The sequence below is a fragment of the Electrophorus electricus genome, chromosome 22 (genome assembly GCF_041902795.1).
Source record: "Electrophorus electricus isolate QZ-2024a chromosome 22, ASM4190279v1, whole genome shotgun sequence".
NCBI classification, from domain to species: Eukaryota; Metazoa; Chordata; class Actinopteri; order Gymnotiformes; family Gymnotidae; genus Electrophorus; species Electrophorus electricus.
Genome location: NC_137518.1, coordinates 17,635,914 through 17,652,500, shown reverse-complemented (window position 1 = coordinate 17,652,500; position 16,587 = coordinate 17,635,914). Strand labels below are relative to the sequence as shown.

The following is a 16,587-nucleotide window of genomic DNA, read 5'->3' as shown; positions in this document are numbered from 1 at the left end:
TATCTGTTAAAAAGACCACTGAAGTAGTGATTTACTTAATTGGATCTCCTTTATTCACACCGACAACAAAATATTAAAATATTTTTTGTCCCAAAATATGTGGACCTCATGGTTTTTTTTTTTACATTGAATTCAAATTTGTTTCTCTCAAGTGAATAGGTGTACATTACATATTCATAAATAAGCATCCCCACAGCATGATGCTGCCACCACCATGTTTATAGGTGGGGATGGTGTGTTCAGGGTGACGTTCAGTGTTTGTTTTTCCACCACACATTACGTTTCGCATTTAGGCCAAAAAGTTCGACTTTGGTCTCATCTGACTAGAGCACCTTCTTCCACATGGTTGCTGTGTCCCCTACATGGCTTGTGGCAAACTGCAAGCAAGACTTCTTATGGCTTGCTTTTAAAAATATCTTAGAACTTTTGGGGAGACTGGCCTGAGGTTTTCAGAAGTCATCTTCTGGTACCATTACATTCAGGTTTCATTCCATTTTAGGTTTAAGAGATCCTGGGTCTTGCTATTGCTCAAGTTTAAGAGGAGGTCATACTAGCCTATAAAAGTTTTTTTTTCTGATTTTGCTGGGTTTTTTAATATTACATATAAATATCCTGGATTTTCTGGTTGTATGCTAATAAAGAGAATGTGAAATGATATAATGATATATTGTCATTTTATCATTGCTACAACAACACATCTAATGTTGGCCTAAAATCTTTGCAAAGTACTGTGTGTGTGTGTGTGTGTGTGTGTGTGTGTGTGTGTGTGTGTGTGTGTGTGTGTATATATATATATATATATATATATATATATATATATATATATATATATGGTGTTGTGGTTTCTGATTTAGTTTGCTGTGTGCAAAATTAGAGTATGGTGTTGTGGTTTCTGATTTAGAGTTTGCTGTGTGCAAAATTGCTGCTTCTCATCAGGTGTGTGTGTGTGTGTGTGTGTGTGTGTGTGTGTGTGTAAAAAAAATTAAATTAAATTAAAAAAAAGATATGTGTAAAACGTCCTTGGGTTTCAGAAAGGTGCTATATAAATGCAACTAATGATAATGATGCAGACACTCCCAACAAGAACAACTTCTACATTTATGGAAGCACCTGTGCCTGCTGGGATCCGAGGCCACGCGCTGGGCATCGTTAGTGCCTCGTCTGACCTTCCATGCCAGGAGAGGTAGAACGACTGAGTGCATTCCACCTGCTGTGAGGGAGTCACTCTGGGCTCCAGCTGTCGCGTGCAGACAGAATACTGCAGCCTTGCTCTTCAGTCCCAGCATGCACTGCACACCATTATGATACACCATGCTTTGCTTGGGAAGGGTTTGTAATTACCTGGAGTGTTAAACAAGGTGTGAAAGCAGGCCCTGCTGCATTACAGTTTTTGCCTTTTTTTCCCTGATGCAGGTTGTTGGACGTTAGCATGGAAAACGGGTGTCAGAACAGGGAGACCTTTAAACAGCACGGGACCAGAGGGCCTCAGGACCTGAGCTGAAAACCTCTGTGTTAAAGCAAGTACAATGCAACAACAGGCAGGGCAAGGGATATTGAACCACTGTATTATAGTACACACCTACTGATAAGGTGTGCACTCTTTCTCTCCCTCTCACAGTGTTTGTCTCCCTGAAGACAGTGTTTGGCTGTAGTCTGGAAGCATTGGAGCAGTAGTCCTGTTAGGAGAGGTGCTTGCAGTGCTGAGCACTGTGCAGCTGTAATGTGCTGGAATTTGACAGCAGCCTCTGCAGGATTAGCAAGAATAGCAAGCTGCTGGCTATGCAGGACAGGCCATTCAGCACATGTGTGCAAACACACACAGACACACACACACACACACACAGGCCCTCTCCCTCAATCCATAATTCACTCACACACTATATCTCTTTTTCTATCTTTAATGCATACCCCCCCCTCCCCTCCCCATCTGACACACACACAAAGACACAGACACACACTCTTTGACAGCACAGCAGCCTGTAATTCAGCTGCCATGGCCTGAACTGTACAGCCTAATTACCAACTCTCTGGTCATGCTGTGAACTACAGGAGGGGACCTCCAACACACACAGTCTTGTCTCTCACAGAAACACACAAACACCATTTATCTGTTGTTCCTTGCACACCGTCTCTCTCTCCCACACACGTTTCTCCCATTAAGCCAGCTACTGCTCTCAGCAGTCTTTGTCTCCGTATTACCGCATCATGCATTTTTACAGCGGCATGCAGCACAATGTCTGCTGCAACCACTTCCTGTTGGCACCTTCCTCAGCCTCACATCAAGCTAACTACATGCCATAAAACGTCATCTGCTTTAGAGGGTCGTTAATGTTTCAAATGAGGCGCAAAAGACAGCGATAGTTATACTGTGTAATAACAGCACACGCCTCGCTTGAGTTAATGCCAGGAAGTCAATGGGAGCAGGACTGCAGGACTAAGAGACTCCCAAGATTCTGGAATCTCAACACCTCATATCCCACCATTTTTATCCTCATTTAAATTCTGTGACCATCACTGTACCTGCACCTCATAATTCTCTTTCTAAGCCTCCTCTACTTGTGACCTCTTGGGGTTTTTATTTCCTCTCTTCCCAGAGGGCTTCACCAGGACTAATGAACCTGACCTTATAGCTCTCAGCTGCTGCACAGCAGAATCACTCCAGGGGTGAGACAGGACACAGGCACAGAGAGAGAGAGAGAGAGAGAGAGAGAGAGAGAGAGAGAGAGAGAGAGAGAGAGAGAGAGAGAGAGAGAGAGAGAGAGAGAGAGAGAGAGAGAGAGAGAGAGAGAGAGAGAGAGAGAGAGAGAGACACTCTCTATTTAGGTTCTGTTCACTGAAGCCACATATAGAAGGTTGCAGAATAATCTGTCAGATGCATTTTTTTAACGTACCAAGCTTGTCAGCTGCATTTGTTTTAACATACTAAGCTTCTGCGTTATGGGGTAAAAGGCACTCTCAGTGGTGTGTTCCCATCCTGCCACTCAGTGCAATGCACCTTTTTGTACTTTTCCTTCTTCCTAATTACCTAATGAGCAGAGTAAGGCATGTTAACCACTCCAGAGCTGAGCTACTAGGCACTGGGCTGATTGTGCCAACCTAAAATCAGGTGTCACCTGCCTCATTCTAATAAACTTACAGAGGAAATATATCCCAGATCAGCTGCCTCTACATGTCAGGTAAAAATATCTGTGTAACCAGACACAGGATAAGGAAAACTTGCTATTGTTCTATGAACACTTGTCAGTTACTCCCAAGAGTACTTTACAGGTTCAAGTTTGTTAAGGTGTAAACAACAGAAGGACATAGGTGTCTTGATTTTCAGGACCAAAATCTCAAATTCCTAACAATGTGGAAAAGGCTTCTAGAAAAGATTACTGTACTCGAACAACTTCCACACTGATCATTTATAGCCCTGGTCATTCCAACATTATAGGCAAAAAATAGTTCTTACTCAAAGATTTCCATATAGTATTTGGTTTTAGATCAACATTCGTACATAGTCAACATATTCATTAGGCTTAGTGTAAATTCGGACACAGGACATAAAACTTCATATTTACGTATGGATGAGCTTTAATCGCAGAGGACACGTCTGACCCCTAGTGGTCATATTGCATTAGTTTATTTACACTTTCCACAGAACAACTTTAAAAGGAAAATGAAAAATTTTCTGAACCAGCACCATCGAAATATTTTAAACAATTTTATAAAATCAGTCCCATGATATGTATTATAAATTACGTTTTCATATTATAAATCAAACAGATTACATGTGACCGAAAACATAATTTGGCAAAGCACAGTGTTACGTTCTCAAGTTGTCAGCAGCCTTCGCTAATGTCACGAACACGCTCGCTAACAGAGCGTAGTTTTACTGTCGCTCACTTAGACATTTAGATGAAGTTCTTAACGATGATAACTTGAGTAAAATATCTTGCTGAAGCTACAGCAAACTTGGTGTGTGTTGAGGTTATTTGATGGTTTAAAAAGCAAATCCTGAGTTACTGTTTTACAAGCACACACCAAGCTGAAGTCTCTTAAGTGGGTTCCTTCCGTTCTTTGGTGTAGAGATGCTTTTCTAAAGCTTGCGTGAAAAGTTTAGAAGCAATATTTAAAAGTGCGAAAAACAGCACGGTTTTTAAACAGATGAAGTGAGCAAAATGAAGAAGAGTAGAGGAGCCACTGCAGAGTGGCTAAAAGCATGGCAGGGAGAATAGGAGGGCAGGACAATGATCCAAAGTCAGAGGGGTGGGTACCTAGCCCTCAATGGTCAGGGGAGGCATGCAAGCGAGAACAGGCACCAGTCTCTCGTACACATCAATGCCTCGCAAGAAGACTTGTTCGTTGAGGAACTCATTGTGGTCGTGCAGCAGAATGGGAGTGAGGTTCATCGGGGAGAAACCAATGGCTGGCAGCCCCACCTACAACCACCACACAGGAAATGAGCCGCTGGTCATGTTGTGGGACATCTCGGTACATATTTACATGTAGTGTATCTGCACTTTGAGCATAATACATGTTGACCTTTACATGGTAGCAAATCAGACAAATTAATGCATTACTGCACATCCACTTAAACACTGTATTAGGTGGATAGGGTATGCATAAAGCACATAGAATGTGTCTTACAGATCACACACACACACACACACACACACACACACACACACACACACACACACACACACACACACACACACACACACACACACACACACACACACACACACACACACACACGTTTCCAGATCCCTCAGGCATATAACTGACAGAATAAAAATGTCTCTGGGTCTTAGTCAGTAACTCGTCTAGTTTGCCGAACCCTAAAGTAATGAAATGAGTTAGTCAGAAGACTCTCACTGCTCTGATGAAGCGGCTGTCTGTGGCCGCTGGGAAAATCTCCTTCTTCAACGTCATGCTCCTGTTCATGAGAGACAGAGAGCGTTTCAGCTCCAGCATGGTCAGAGGCCACATTACCGTTATTCTGTCTGAGGCAGGATGGTCATGTTTCTTACAGAATGAAGCCAGTGGCTTTATTTGGTTCCACTGCGAGACTATTTGATGCAATTACAGTGAGCAAACGGGTGAATTTCTTACATGGCTTTGCAGGTGGAACTAAAAGCTCTCCACCAGGGGTCACTGTCCTCGGTGGATGTGGTGTTCTGGTGCATAAATTTCTGGTAGGGAAGAAGGAAAACAAAAATCACCATTTCACTCAACTGGGATCATTCTTTAATAAGTATTTACCATCTGAAAAAAATAGACGGTGGCTAGTGGAGACTTCACAGACCTGCGCAAAGTTATATGAAACATCCTCCCCTGCCTCTTTACACCATGCCTCAATCTGCTCCTCAAACTCCTGCAGATGCAGATGGACACCTCGTTTAGAACCCAGCTGCAGTCCACCCAGGTGAGCGTTTACTCGACCGTAATGCACCCAAGCTCAGGAAAAGCTTGACAAGGCTGAAGAGCTAAATCAGGCTTGCTACAGCAGATAAAACGCTAAACTAGGGCTATCAAACTGGAACTGAAAGATCAATACACTGCATCCATGAATGTTTTCCCCTGATTTAAAATTTAGAACACATGGTCCCTCTGATTATTGACTCATGGTGTGTATTAAATCAAGTCCTGCTTGAGTTGGAATCAGGGGTGAAAATACTGAACTGTTCAGAACTGAGAATCAGGAATGAGTCCACACACACACGTAGATTGACAGTGGGTGGAATTCACACACACACACACACACACACACACACACACACCTGTAGATTGACAGTGGGTGGAATTCACACACACACACACACACACACCTGTAGATTGACAGTGGGTGGAATTCACACACACACACACACACACACACACACACACCTGTAGATTGACAGTGGGTGGAATTCACACACACACACACACACACACACACCTGTAGATTGACAATGGGTGGAATTCACACACACACACACACACACACACACACACACACACACACACACACACACACCTGTAGATTGACAGTGGGTGGAATTCACACACACACACACACACACACCTGTAGATTGACAGTGGGTGGAATTCACACACACACACACACACACACCTGTAGATTGACAGTGGGTGGAATTCACACACACACACACCTGTAGATTGACAGTGGGTGGAATTCACACACACACACACCTGTAGATTGACAGTGGGTGGAATTCACACACACACACACACACACACACACACACACACACACCTGTAGATTGACAGTGGGTGGAATTCACACACACACACACACACACCTGTAGATTGACAATGGGTGGAATTCACACACACACACACACACACACCTGTAGATTGACAGTGGGTGGAATTCACACACACACACACACACACACACCTGTAGATTGACAGTGGGTGGAATTCACACACACACACACACACACACCTGTAGATTGACAGTGGGTGGAATTCACACACACACACACACACACCTGTAGATTGACAGTGGGTGGAATTCACACACACACACACACACACACACCTGTAGATTGACAGTGGGTGGAATTCACACACACACACACACACACACACACACACACACACACACACACACCTGTAGATTGACAGTGGGTGGAATTCTCACACACACACACACACACACACACACCTGTAGATTGACAGTGGGTGGAATTCACACACACACACACACACACACACACACACACACCTGTAGATTGACAGTGGGTGGAATTCTCACACACACACACACACACACACACACCTGTAGATTGACAGTGGGTGGAATTCTTAGGTCAAAGCTGACATCCATCTCAGCAGGCACTACATTGTAAGCCACGCCTCCATTCACCATCGTCATATTAACAGTGGTGACATCACCGAGCGTGAAACACTCACTCATGTCCAACCTGATAATGAGACTTTTCAATGTGGACAAATAAAAAAAAAAAAACAAAACAGATGATTAATCACGTTAATTTGATCAGCTCTCCTACCGATGTTTCTCTTTCTCCCTAAAGTCCAGAAATGAGTTGATGACCCTGCGCTGGAAAAGAGATCAGAAGGAAACAGCAGAAAATTAGTCAACTGGCTCAGAATAGTTAAGGACAAACAGGCAGTCGAGATCTAATGTTACTCACCAGCTTTTCTGCGGCTGTGTTCTCAACAAACCTGGAGCCATGGCCTGGACTACCTGGACAGCGAATGGTGACCCCTACAGGAGGTACACAATAGTGCATGAGAGGACACAGTCCACAGTTTATAAAGTTTACGAACACACACACACAGACACAGGTTCACTCAGTAACTGCTGATTAATACAAGCAGTGTAAGATTCAAGACACTAAATTGGACTAGATGAGATTAAAACTCTTACACCAGGGGTTTCTCTCTCCGTAGAACACAGTGAAATCTTCAGTAGGATTGGCAAGACCTACCCGAACACACACACACACACGAACACACACAAACAAATCCTGTAGAAATTGCACATTTTATAAACATATGCTTAAGGGGTGTACTGTTCCTGAACACGATCGTTAACTTTTAGTCTCCCATACAAGTCGCAGATCACTGAGGTCCTCTAAGCAGAAGCTCCTGGCTGTCGCTGAACTAAAGTGCTGATGTCCTGATTTAATGTTTTATTTTATTGTGAAGCACTTTGTTTAGCTTCACCCTAGAAACGTGCTATATAAAAATAGACTGATTGATTTATTCTGAGCCAAACAGCTGTACAGCCTGTAGAAGTGCTTCATATTGGACCAGCTGGCAAATGCACCAGTAAAACAATCTTTATGATCACCCATGCACTATTGCAAGGTTCTAAATGAATCTTAAATGAAACATTTACACCCACATTGTGGGCTAATGCAATGACTCATCAGATTATCAATTTAAACTTGTTCTTGGACTGAATAAATTCCACATTAAATATTACTTTTCAGTTCTGCAATATGCTGAAATCTATCAGTGGAGAGTCTGGCAATTTAACAGCCCTCACTTATCTGACTTTACTAAAACATGTAAAGTCAGATAAGTGAGGGTTTTTAAATTGCTGTGCATTTCAAAACCTTTGGTAAGAGATGTTAAGGCATGTGACTATTGGTATAACACACTGATTAAAGCTTTCAGCTGATGCAGCTCACTGATAAACATATCAAATTATTCATTTTTTGTCCCATCCCTTCTCTTGTGGCCACACTGGTGTAACCAGAGTTTCCTGTTCTTCCTGCTCCAGCATATCCTAGTCTTTTACTGTTTAATTCCCTGCCGAGTTGAAACAATGCATGGTCTCTGGGACTGGAGTTTGCAACCCCTGACAACAACTGACCATATGTCTGTGAATAAGATGCACCAGCTTCGGAGGTTGAAGTAAGTCTGTATTACAGCAGTGTCTCCCAACACGTCCTCAGCATTCCTGACATTCTCGCTCTGCCCTACATCCCAGGATCAGCAGCTCCCAGCAAAGTAGTTAATTGGTTGGATAAGGTATGGGAACAGCCAATACATGGGACTGACCAGGAACTTCAAGGCCTGGCCTGGGAAACAGCAAACCAGTGTAGTCTAATGATAGTTTCTTGGGCGGGGGCGGGTTCATATGATTACCTTCATCCAGGGCAAAGCCTACATTGAGCTTCTGAAACTCAGGGTGCTTTATAAATGACTCCATTCCTTTGTGACCTCCAACCTCTTCATCTGAAACATCAATCAGTTTTTGTTTTATGTTCAGTCATCCGACTGACATGCAGAAACTTGCTCTTAAATCAGAATCATAACTTGGTCCACTAGGACAGGTATTGTAACAGAGCAAAAAATAAATAAAATAATTTTGCCAGTACCTCCACCATGTTGCACCAGATCTTAACACTTGATAATAGGAAAAACTTGAGAGACTCCAATCAGAGCCATTGAGTGACCTCATTATATGATGCATAGCCAAACAACATGTGTATATAATCAGCTGTATAACATAACTTATATAGCTGATGTTAATGATTAACATATTTTATACTAATCACAAAGTTGAATATATCACATACTTTAGTCATTAGACAATATGAAAAAGTCTTCCATAGAAAGAATGGTCTATATTTCCTAAAATAGGGCAGCCAAGACAAATACAAGAAAAAAAAAAACAATTTACAAACTTTTTAAAAATAAAAAGTTTACAACAACAACCCAAAAAAAAAAAAGAGAGACATAGCAAAGTTACAAAAACAAGACACCTGCAGTTCAACATTTAGGCCTATGGAGGATACACACAGTACTTCCATCTAGCTTTCGCCTTCAAGTATTTTTTGTTAATGTCCCCATAGTGCCATATGAGTCTCACAGATTCTGACATACTAAGACTTGCCCTCTTTGCTGGTTTTTGGCTAATATGCTGGATTTGTATTCTTAGTTGTCCAGTGCACCTGCTACAGCATTACCAATTTATTTACTTACTGTAGACAATTGGATTCCCATCTGGGTTTTTAATATTTGAAATGTAAAAATGCCACACTTACTACATAATGTGAGGCCATGGCATGTTCTTGATATGCAATATATATTATATTAGAATATATAATAAGTAAGAAAAAATTGCCATAGATGCCATTTGGCTACCACCACTCTATTAAAAATTATTCATGTTCACAGAGCAATGTGCCGTTTAACATGGTAGGCTAAACTTTTCACATCTGAACAAAATAATGCTGTCAAGAGAGACTCTTCATTGTAAATCTTTTTGTAGACTGATTAATCTAGGTCTTAACCTAGGTCCTTAATTCTCTTAACTGTCTCTGGAGCCTGAGATTGTCACCAGCAACATAGTAAAAGTATGCTACTATACATCATATATACACCATACTTTAAATACTTTATTATACAATAAGATATTATAATGTGTTACTTACAATGACAAAGAATAACAGTGGACTCTGGACAGTTTAAAAGTACCCAGAGAAAGTGACGAAATGCTCTGTGAGTATGCTGATGTGTGCTCTTGTAAAAACAACACTTACATGTGTGTTAAAGTTCAGTTTCTTACCTGGGACAAACATCATGTGAATGGTGCGTGCAAATGTCTTCCCTGCAGCCTTTAAACGGCGAATGGCTTCGATATACCTGACCAAAGACCACACAAATATATTTGAAAAAAATGTCAATACACACCGTCTTTGCAACTCTCTCAATACAGTAATCTTTAATCCCAGTTTTGAAAGCTCTGTGTGCTGTTTAGCATTCTCACAGGTCTACCACATCTGATTCAGCTCGTGAAAATCTTAATAATTCCCTTGCAACTTCAATGAGGTGAATTACAACTGGGAACGTTCAAAGCAACAGTATCCAACAGCTAAAATCATTTCATGTAGCAATATCAGAAACCATGACACTTTAATGGATTTTACATAATGGTTCATATACTTTGTACACATACTGGAGAACTGTGCTTTTAATTACATAGGCCTGAAACACTGTTGTAGAGCAGGACTCACTGGATGGTGACGCATTTCATGTCCTGAGCTCCTCGACCATAGATGTTCCCATCCACGTCCTTCACAGCTGCAAATGGATCATGCTTCCAGCAATCCTGTCAGGGCAGGTCATAGGAACAGGAACAGTTATCAAAGGTAACAGGGTTCACAGAGACTGAACTGGGATCATCTAAAAACCTGCCACAAGTTGAACTAGAACTAGAAAACAAGAAAACATGTGGCAGCAGGCTGAGGGGACGGGGTAGCTTTGGTACAAAATTATTTTCAGAACATGTTTGCCCTTTGTATTCCAAACTGCCCAGTCCATCAACTAGGCTCATACTTTTAAATTGGCTTCCTTTAGGGCTTTTGTAATCGCTTATGCCAAGTAAGTTAGTTCACTAGGAAGAACTGGCTTTGGGGCATTTGGGTCTGATGTTTGTGCATGCAGTGTTAGTGCGGTCCAGTACCGGATAGACAGGGACTACGTCAGTGTGAGAATTGAGGAGGATAGATTTCAGAGCTGGATTTGTGCCTGTCCATGTAATAATGGCCACTACTCTACCGGAACACACCTGTGAAAGGGGCGCGAGAGAGAGAGAGAGAGAGAGAGAGTATAGGGGAGTTGAGGTGGGGAGAAAAGACTAATTATTTTGTTCTAATCAATTCTCATCTCACTCATAAAATACTCCTAATGCATTTTTTTAAAAGCCTTCCTATCCCACTGATAATGAGCTACTGTACCTCCACTTTCTTCATTGGCAAACCAAGCTCCACAGACATCCTGCTGAGAAACGTGAGAGCAGCATCTGCAAACACACACACAGAGAGAGAGAGCAAAGGTATGACAAACTAGAGGCAATGCAAAGATCATTCCAGGCAGCATTGTCAAATTAACATGCCAAAACATAACTTAGCTTCATGCCAATCTCATCTTAACTCACCAGCAAAATCACACTTATCCGAAGCAAGGTCATCTGTTACTTTAGTCAGTTAATTACATGTAGGGAAAATATTAAGATTGATTTAAGATGAAAAATTATCTGAGAACAAAAGTAATACTCTTACATGCAGTACAAGTTTGGCCCCAACAGCTTGATTCTTAATAGAAGTAATTAGTGACTTATTAAAACGTCTAACAGGACAACTGTCTGTTTGTTATCTGTGACCAGTGACAACTAAAAGTAATCCTGTCATTTGTTGTAAGGACTTCAGTTCAAATGTCAGAAATAGATGTACAAGCTTAACGACAGTTGCTCAAGGACATTCAGTAGTTTAAGGACTAATGTATATGCGATGATTCAGCTCGAAAGAGAAGAATGCCGCATGCTTCAGGTACCGTAGTCTGGTTCCGGGTGGACGGTCTTCAGACGGAGGTACTCCCTGAACAGAGAAACGGAGGGGTCCTCGCCTGTCTCCCTGCTGTCCTGGCTCCCTCCTACGCCACTTGGACCATCCTGATCGGGCAACATACTCTCTCTCTGTCCTAAAGGAAACGGGGATGAATTATTAGCCAGTATCCCGAAGAACCACGCAGCTGAGTTTTAAAGTAACCATGTTACTGTGTCAGCACTTCGTTAGGTTCCGTTCACCGCAGGCCAACAAACACTTCATGCAAACACTACAAGTCCCTTCAGTCAGTCTCTCTTCCTACTTGATTGTGTCCCTTACACTGCAGAATTTTAAGCATACGTAAACGTTTAAATAACTGCGGATAATATGCAAATTTATGAGCTATGCTACATCACATCAAATAAAAATGACTGAGAGCTAGCTACATGAAAACATTTTCTTTTTGCATTGTTCGGAAAAAATTAACATGCAGACGGGGACCCATGAACAAGCGGAATACTGATCTAGAAAGTAGTTCTGCTGTCCATGTAGTGGCAACGCGACAGGAGGCGAGCGCGGAGCTCAGCACAAATACAAGCGGATACCTGCAGCTGTATGTTAGCCCGCTTACATAGGAAGCCTGAGGCAGTGATGCTGGTGTGACTTTCCTAATGGTGTTAAAATCGATTTCCGGTTGGGTGGCAGTGAAGGTCATTATATGGATTTACAACAGCAAAAAAAGCATTTCTAGAAAAGGTCGCAAAAGCGCATATCTAGCTGCACCACCGCAAAGCGAATTTACCTGCTTGGAGTCAACTACTGTTGCGATCACCAATGCGATTTTCAAGATCTGAACAGACACGGAATAAAGCCTCTGTGCCTCCTCATAGATCACGACGCACGAAATACGCACTTAAAGGGAATTTGCTAGCTGGCTATATTACCTTTACTCCAGTGTGCCAATCCCAAACTTCGTCGTTATTTAATAACCGAGATCATGTAGCAACTAGTCACTGTAGTCGACCATCGAGTCGCCGATCGGCAACATCGAGTGCACTGGGAACGATCGCATAACACGACCAATGAGACGTAAATATCGCTATTTTATTACTTTATTTTCCATTTAAGTCTTTAGTAACAAGTGATCAACCCCTTCTGGTTGGCATTTTATTCAGTTCTATTTCAGCAGTTCATTGTTTCTGAACTAAAGTATTTATGAACTTCAGATTAGAAGCACACCATAACGTACACACATACTATACACTATATATACACACACATTTCAATGGGAAAAAGCACTCGTGGAAAATAAATATCTCTTGACGTAGTGTAAGGTGCATCTAACAAGAAAAAGACAAGAGTTGCAGAATTCTTTTGATGTTAAAATCTTTTTGGGAAAAAAACAGCAATAAAAAAAAAAATCATATATATCTGCATGCAATGATCTGGTGATGCCTCACGATGGCGTGACGGCAGCCTCAAAAGTTTAAAGAGCAGGGAAACCAATCAGGCCACTACGGCATGTAGTGCTTACAATGCTTCAACACATCCAGATCACCTGTATAAGAGCTCGGCAATTAGCTAAATTAAATATTGCGTCCAAACAGTGGAGAGACAATTTGATGCCTCTGGAAGAGTGTGCTCCCAACTAGTACAACTGCCTTTAACATTCATATGCATCTGTAGATCCCAGTAAACTGGATCACACACTGGATCAACCCATAAATTAGGATTGGAAATGACCTCTGAAGCAGGACCAACCACTGTTCAGGAGTGGAACCTGCACCTCTGTACGCTCTATAATCACAACTAAAAGGTTTTAAGCCTTTTGTCTTATTATTCGGATTCTCATAAAACAGCCTTTTCTGCTCATGATGCAAATCGGCTTGAAACAAGGAAGTGACTAAGCGAAATGGTAACCTTAAGCAGAGTGAGAGTTGAAGAAAGCTCACTAGGTTTGTTTTACATGCAAATCATTAATAATCAAGAGATCCCCACATATCAGATAACAGCATTAACTGTGTCACAAACTAACAGGTCTCTGTGGTTTGTTCAGTCCCAGACAGCAAAAATGCTTTTTAAACTGACATGTAACAGCTTGAGATATGGAATGACCTCAATCATGAAAGGATGTTTCAGCAACTAATCCCTTCCGCAGATGCAAACCATCTACCAGTGGCACAGCGTTCCGGTGCACAGATACACTTAAAAATAGCGCAGCACAGAGACTGCACAGTCATGTGTCCTGTTTCTTCCATGCAGGCTGTCTTTCTCTCCTTCAAATCCTCCCACCTCAGCCTTCATAAGCCACTTCACACACCCCCACCCCTCCCTTTCTCTCTCCCTCAGTCGAGTTTGCCAAGGAAGTCCAGCAGGGCCTGGTGGAACTCTCGGGGCTTGTCCATGTAGCAGGCGTGACGGGCTCCAGCCAGTCTGACAACTGTGTGCCGTGGAAGGTGCTGTAGGTTCTTCAGAGACTGAGCACCCAAGTTTGTGTCCAGCTCCCCATATACAATCAGAGTCGGGGTCTACCTCCCAGCACACAAACAAGAAGATACAGGATTATTATACCAGGCCCTGCAAGTCAAAACTAAATTATTTACATTTTTTGTCCAACACAAAATAGGTGAATTGGTTACCATTTGTTACATAAATACATATTCTACCCAACCTGGAATATGCACACACCCACACACATCCCCCAAGCTCATTCAAACACTCACTCACTCACTCAAACACACTCATTCATTCATTCCCACACGCTCACTCCCACACGCGCGCTCTTGTATACACCAACTCTTACATCACCTGGATGTTCTGGTACTCCTGGGTGGTGAGGGTGCGAGTGGCCACAGGGGCGATGGGTACAAAGGCGCGCAGCTGGTCGCTGTGTCTCTGGAGGAAGGGCAGGGCGTAGTGGCCGCTCATGGACGGAGAAAGCAGCACGGGGGCCCGCACACCCAGAGCTTCCAAAAACCGTCTCAGCAGATCCACGCGGCTCTGGTCCGTCTTCACGGTCTCTGAGGCGGGAGATTTACCGAATCCTGGGGGAAGAGGGAGGCAGGGAAAGAGAAAATATTACAAGAGGTGACAAATTAAACAGTGAAAATCAGGATAGAAGTGTGTTCAGCAAAGCAACACTGTTTAGACAGAGTTCATATTATTTCATACAGAATAACTGTGCTTGTAATGTAATACATTTGACACATCTGGAGGTTTGTCAGTGAAGCTGCCATGTAAGCCAACTATAATAAAAACTTCGCTAATTCCTTTAAACGTGCTTCCTACCTGGAAGGTCCATGGCGATGGCCTGATATCCATTGGCTGCAAGGACGCTTAGCGTGCTCAGCTCTTCCCAAGTCTTTGAGGTGAAGGCCTGGCCGTGAAGGAGGACAACCTGCAGCCTGACAGAGGAACAGCAGGACGCTCAAAATAAATCAACATAACACAGCTCTTAATACATTGGCAAAGAAATGCAAAGTTCCTGAAGTAAAAATCTGCAATAACCCTGAAGTAAAGCGGTCTCACCTCGGGAGTGTTTGCCTCCCGGCGGAATCGACTGGCAAAGCCTCCCTGAAGAACAGAGGTGGATCACTGGGTATTTGTCCAGTGCGTACCGTGATATTGACAGACGCCGCGGGCGGAGGCGGCGGGGAAGGCCCCAGACCCATCCTCTGGATGTACAGGGACGGCTCCATGCTGCCTTGCCTTATGGAAGGCAGCAGAAGGTACAGGAGGACCGTGGCAAGCAGCACCAGTCCAAGTACGACCAGACGATTACGAAAGAAGTTCATTTTCATGGATGTCTAACATACAAAAAAAAAAAGAATTTTCAATCTTATTTGCAAGTGGTATGTGATGTTTTATCCGGTCTAAAACTGTTTAAGAGGTAATTAACACAACTAGCAAAACATACATACGAAAACCTAGCTAGCTAGCTACAAAGCAAAATCAGTGGAAAGGATGAGCATTGCTTTAGCACCTTAGCTAACCTAGCTAACTATAGCAATCCTAGCTAGTTAGCTAAGGTCAGCTTGTTTAACGTTACGACTAGCTAACGCCAGATATAAAATATTATCTTCGACGTGCACGAAATCAAACTTACCTACAAAGAGGTGAATAAAACGCAAATCTCTATGGCTTGACAGCAACAAGAAAGGTCTTGTTTTGACATAATTGCCGTCTGACAATGCCAAAGGTAATCTTAAATCTTATCACATAATGCACAATAACAGTCCCGAGTGGAAACAGCTCCAACACTGCAGTGGTTCCGCATGGTATCGCTTTCCTCACTTTCCACGTACCAGGAACACTTCCTGAACATTTTTCAGTTTATGAACAATCTAATTGCCAAAAAGATCAACAGATACAGAACATACCAATTTAAAGGGGAAACTTATAAACTGCTAACAACTGTAAATAATGAGATATTAGTGGACAGTGAGGTTCTCGCATGGGGGTCAAATCATAAAGGGGGCTGGACTAAGAGGATCTGAAACAGCACTAAGAGTCTGGTCTCAGCACTAAGAGTCTGGTTTGAGTTATAAAACAAGGCTTTCTCTGTACTCTCAGACCAGTCATATTGCCTTTGGCACTGTCCGATTATCCCCCCCCAAGAATGGGAACAGATCCCAAAAAAACTGAAGGGGAAAAAACTATAGCAAACATGAACAGCTGTCTGCATGTGCAGGAAACTTCCGGAAGCTGGAAAGCTGGGAAGTTCAGAAACAGTTTAAAGTAGTTGCCTGCCTAGAAAAAGCACTGCTAAATTAAAGGAATATGAACACAGGTC

General features: G+C 42.5%; 2 protein-coding genes across 6 annotated transcripts; both read right to left on the bottom strand.

Moving 5' to 3' along the window:
• Positions 1-3,549: 3,549 nt before the first annotated feature.
• LOC113583811 (aminoacylase-1A) lies at positions 3,550-12,855 on the bottom strand. 5 transcript variants are annotated; one of them, XM_081705272.1, is made up of 16 exons: positions 12,740-12,792; positions 12,598-12,645; positions 11,803-11,949; positions 11,208-11,272; positions 10,934-11,038; positions 10,485-10,579; positions 10,037-10,113; positions 8,611-8,700; positions 7,382-7,438; positions 7,146-7,219; positions 7,002-7,051; positions 6,770-6,926; positions 5,291-5,359; positions 5,098-5,177; positions 4,861-4,921; positions 3,550-4,421 (listed from the first exon to the last, which is right to left on the bottom strand). In XM_081705272.1, exons 3-16 carry the CDS (start codon positions 11,933-11,935, stop codon positions 4,257-4,259), a joined length of 1,278 nt encoding a protein of 425 aa, XP_081561398.1. In that variant the 5' UTR covers positions 11,936-11,949; positions 12,598-12,645; positions 12,740-12,792; the 3' UTR covers positions 3,550-4,256. The 5 variants fall into 5 exon arrangements, with proteins under 5 accessions (XP_081561398.1, XP_035376260.1, XP_026876173.1 ...); XM_035520367.2 differs by lacking the exon at positions 12,598-12,645 and having other exon boundaries at positions 12,740-12,855; XM_027020372.2 differs by lacking the exon at positions 12,740-12,792 and having other exon boundaries at positions 12,598-12,733.
• A 34-nt stretch (positions 12,856-12,889) lies between these two features.
• On the bottom strand, positions 12,890-16,365 carry abhd14a (abhydrolase domain containing 14A). Its single transcript, XM_027020374.3, has 5 exons — positions 15,901-16,365; positions 15,324-15,601; positions 15,084-15,199; positions 14,604-14,839; positions 12,890-14,323 (listed from the first exon to the last, which is right to left on the bottom strand). The coding sequence occupies exons 2-5, from the start codon at positions 15,593-15,595 to the stop codon at positions 14,141-14,143; spliced, it is 807 nt and encodes a 268-aa protein (XP_026876175.2). The 5' UTR covers positions 15,596-15,601; positions 15,901-16,365; the 3' UTR covers positions 12,890-14,140.
• Positions 16,366-16,587: the final 222 nt, after the last annotated feature.

Excerpts from the sequence above, each read along its gene's own strand:
- abhd14a (XM_027020374.3), bottom strand. The coding sequence starts at position 15,595 with ATGAAAATGAACTTCTTTCGTAATCGTCTGGTCGTACTTGGACTGGTG. Across the intron at positions 14,840-15,083 it reads CATCGCCATGGACCTTCCAG|GATTCGGTAAATCTCCCGCC; the intron begins GTAGGAAGCACG and ends CTCTTCCCCCAG. Across the intron at positions 14,324-14,603 it reads AGGAGTACCAGAACATCCAG|ACCCCGACTCTGATTGTATA; the intron begins GTGATGTAAGAG and ends GCTGGGAGGTAG.
- LOC113583811 (XM_035520367.2), bottom strand. The coding sequence starts at position 11,935 with ATGTTGCCCGATCAGGATGGTCCAAGTGGCGTAGGAGGGAGCCAGGAC. Across the intron at positions 7,439-8,610 it reads AGGCTTTGCCCTGGATGAAG|GTCTTGCCAATCCTACTGAA; the intron begins GTAATCATATGA and ends GTGTTCGGGTAG. Across the intron at positions 4,922-5,097 it reads AGTTCCACCTGCAAAGCCAT|GAGCATGACGTTGAAGAAGG; the intron begins GTAAGAAATTCA and ends TCTCATGAACAG.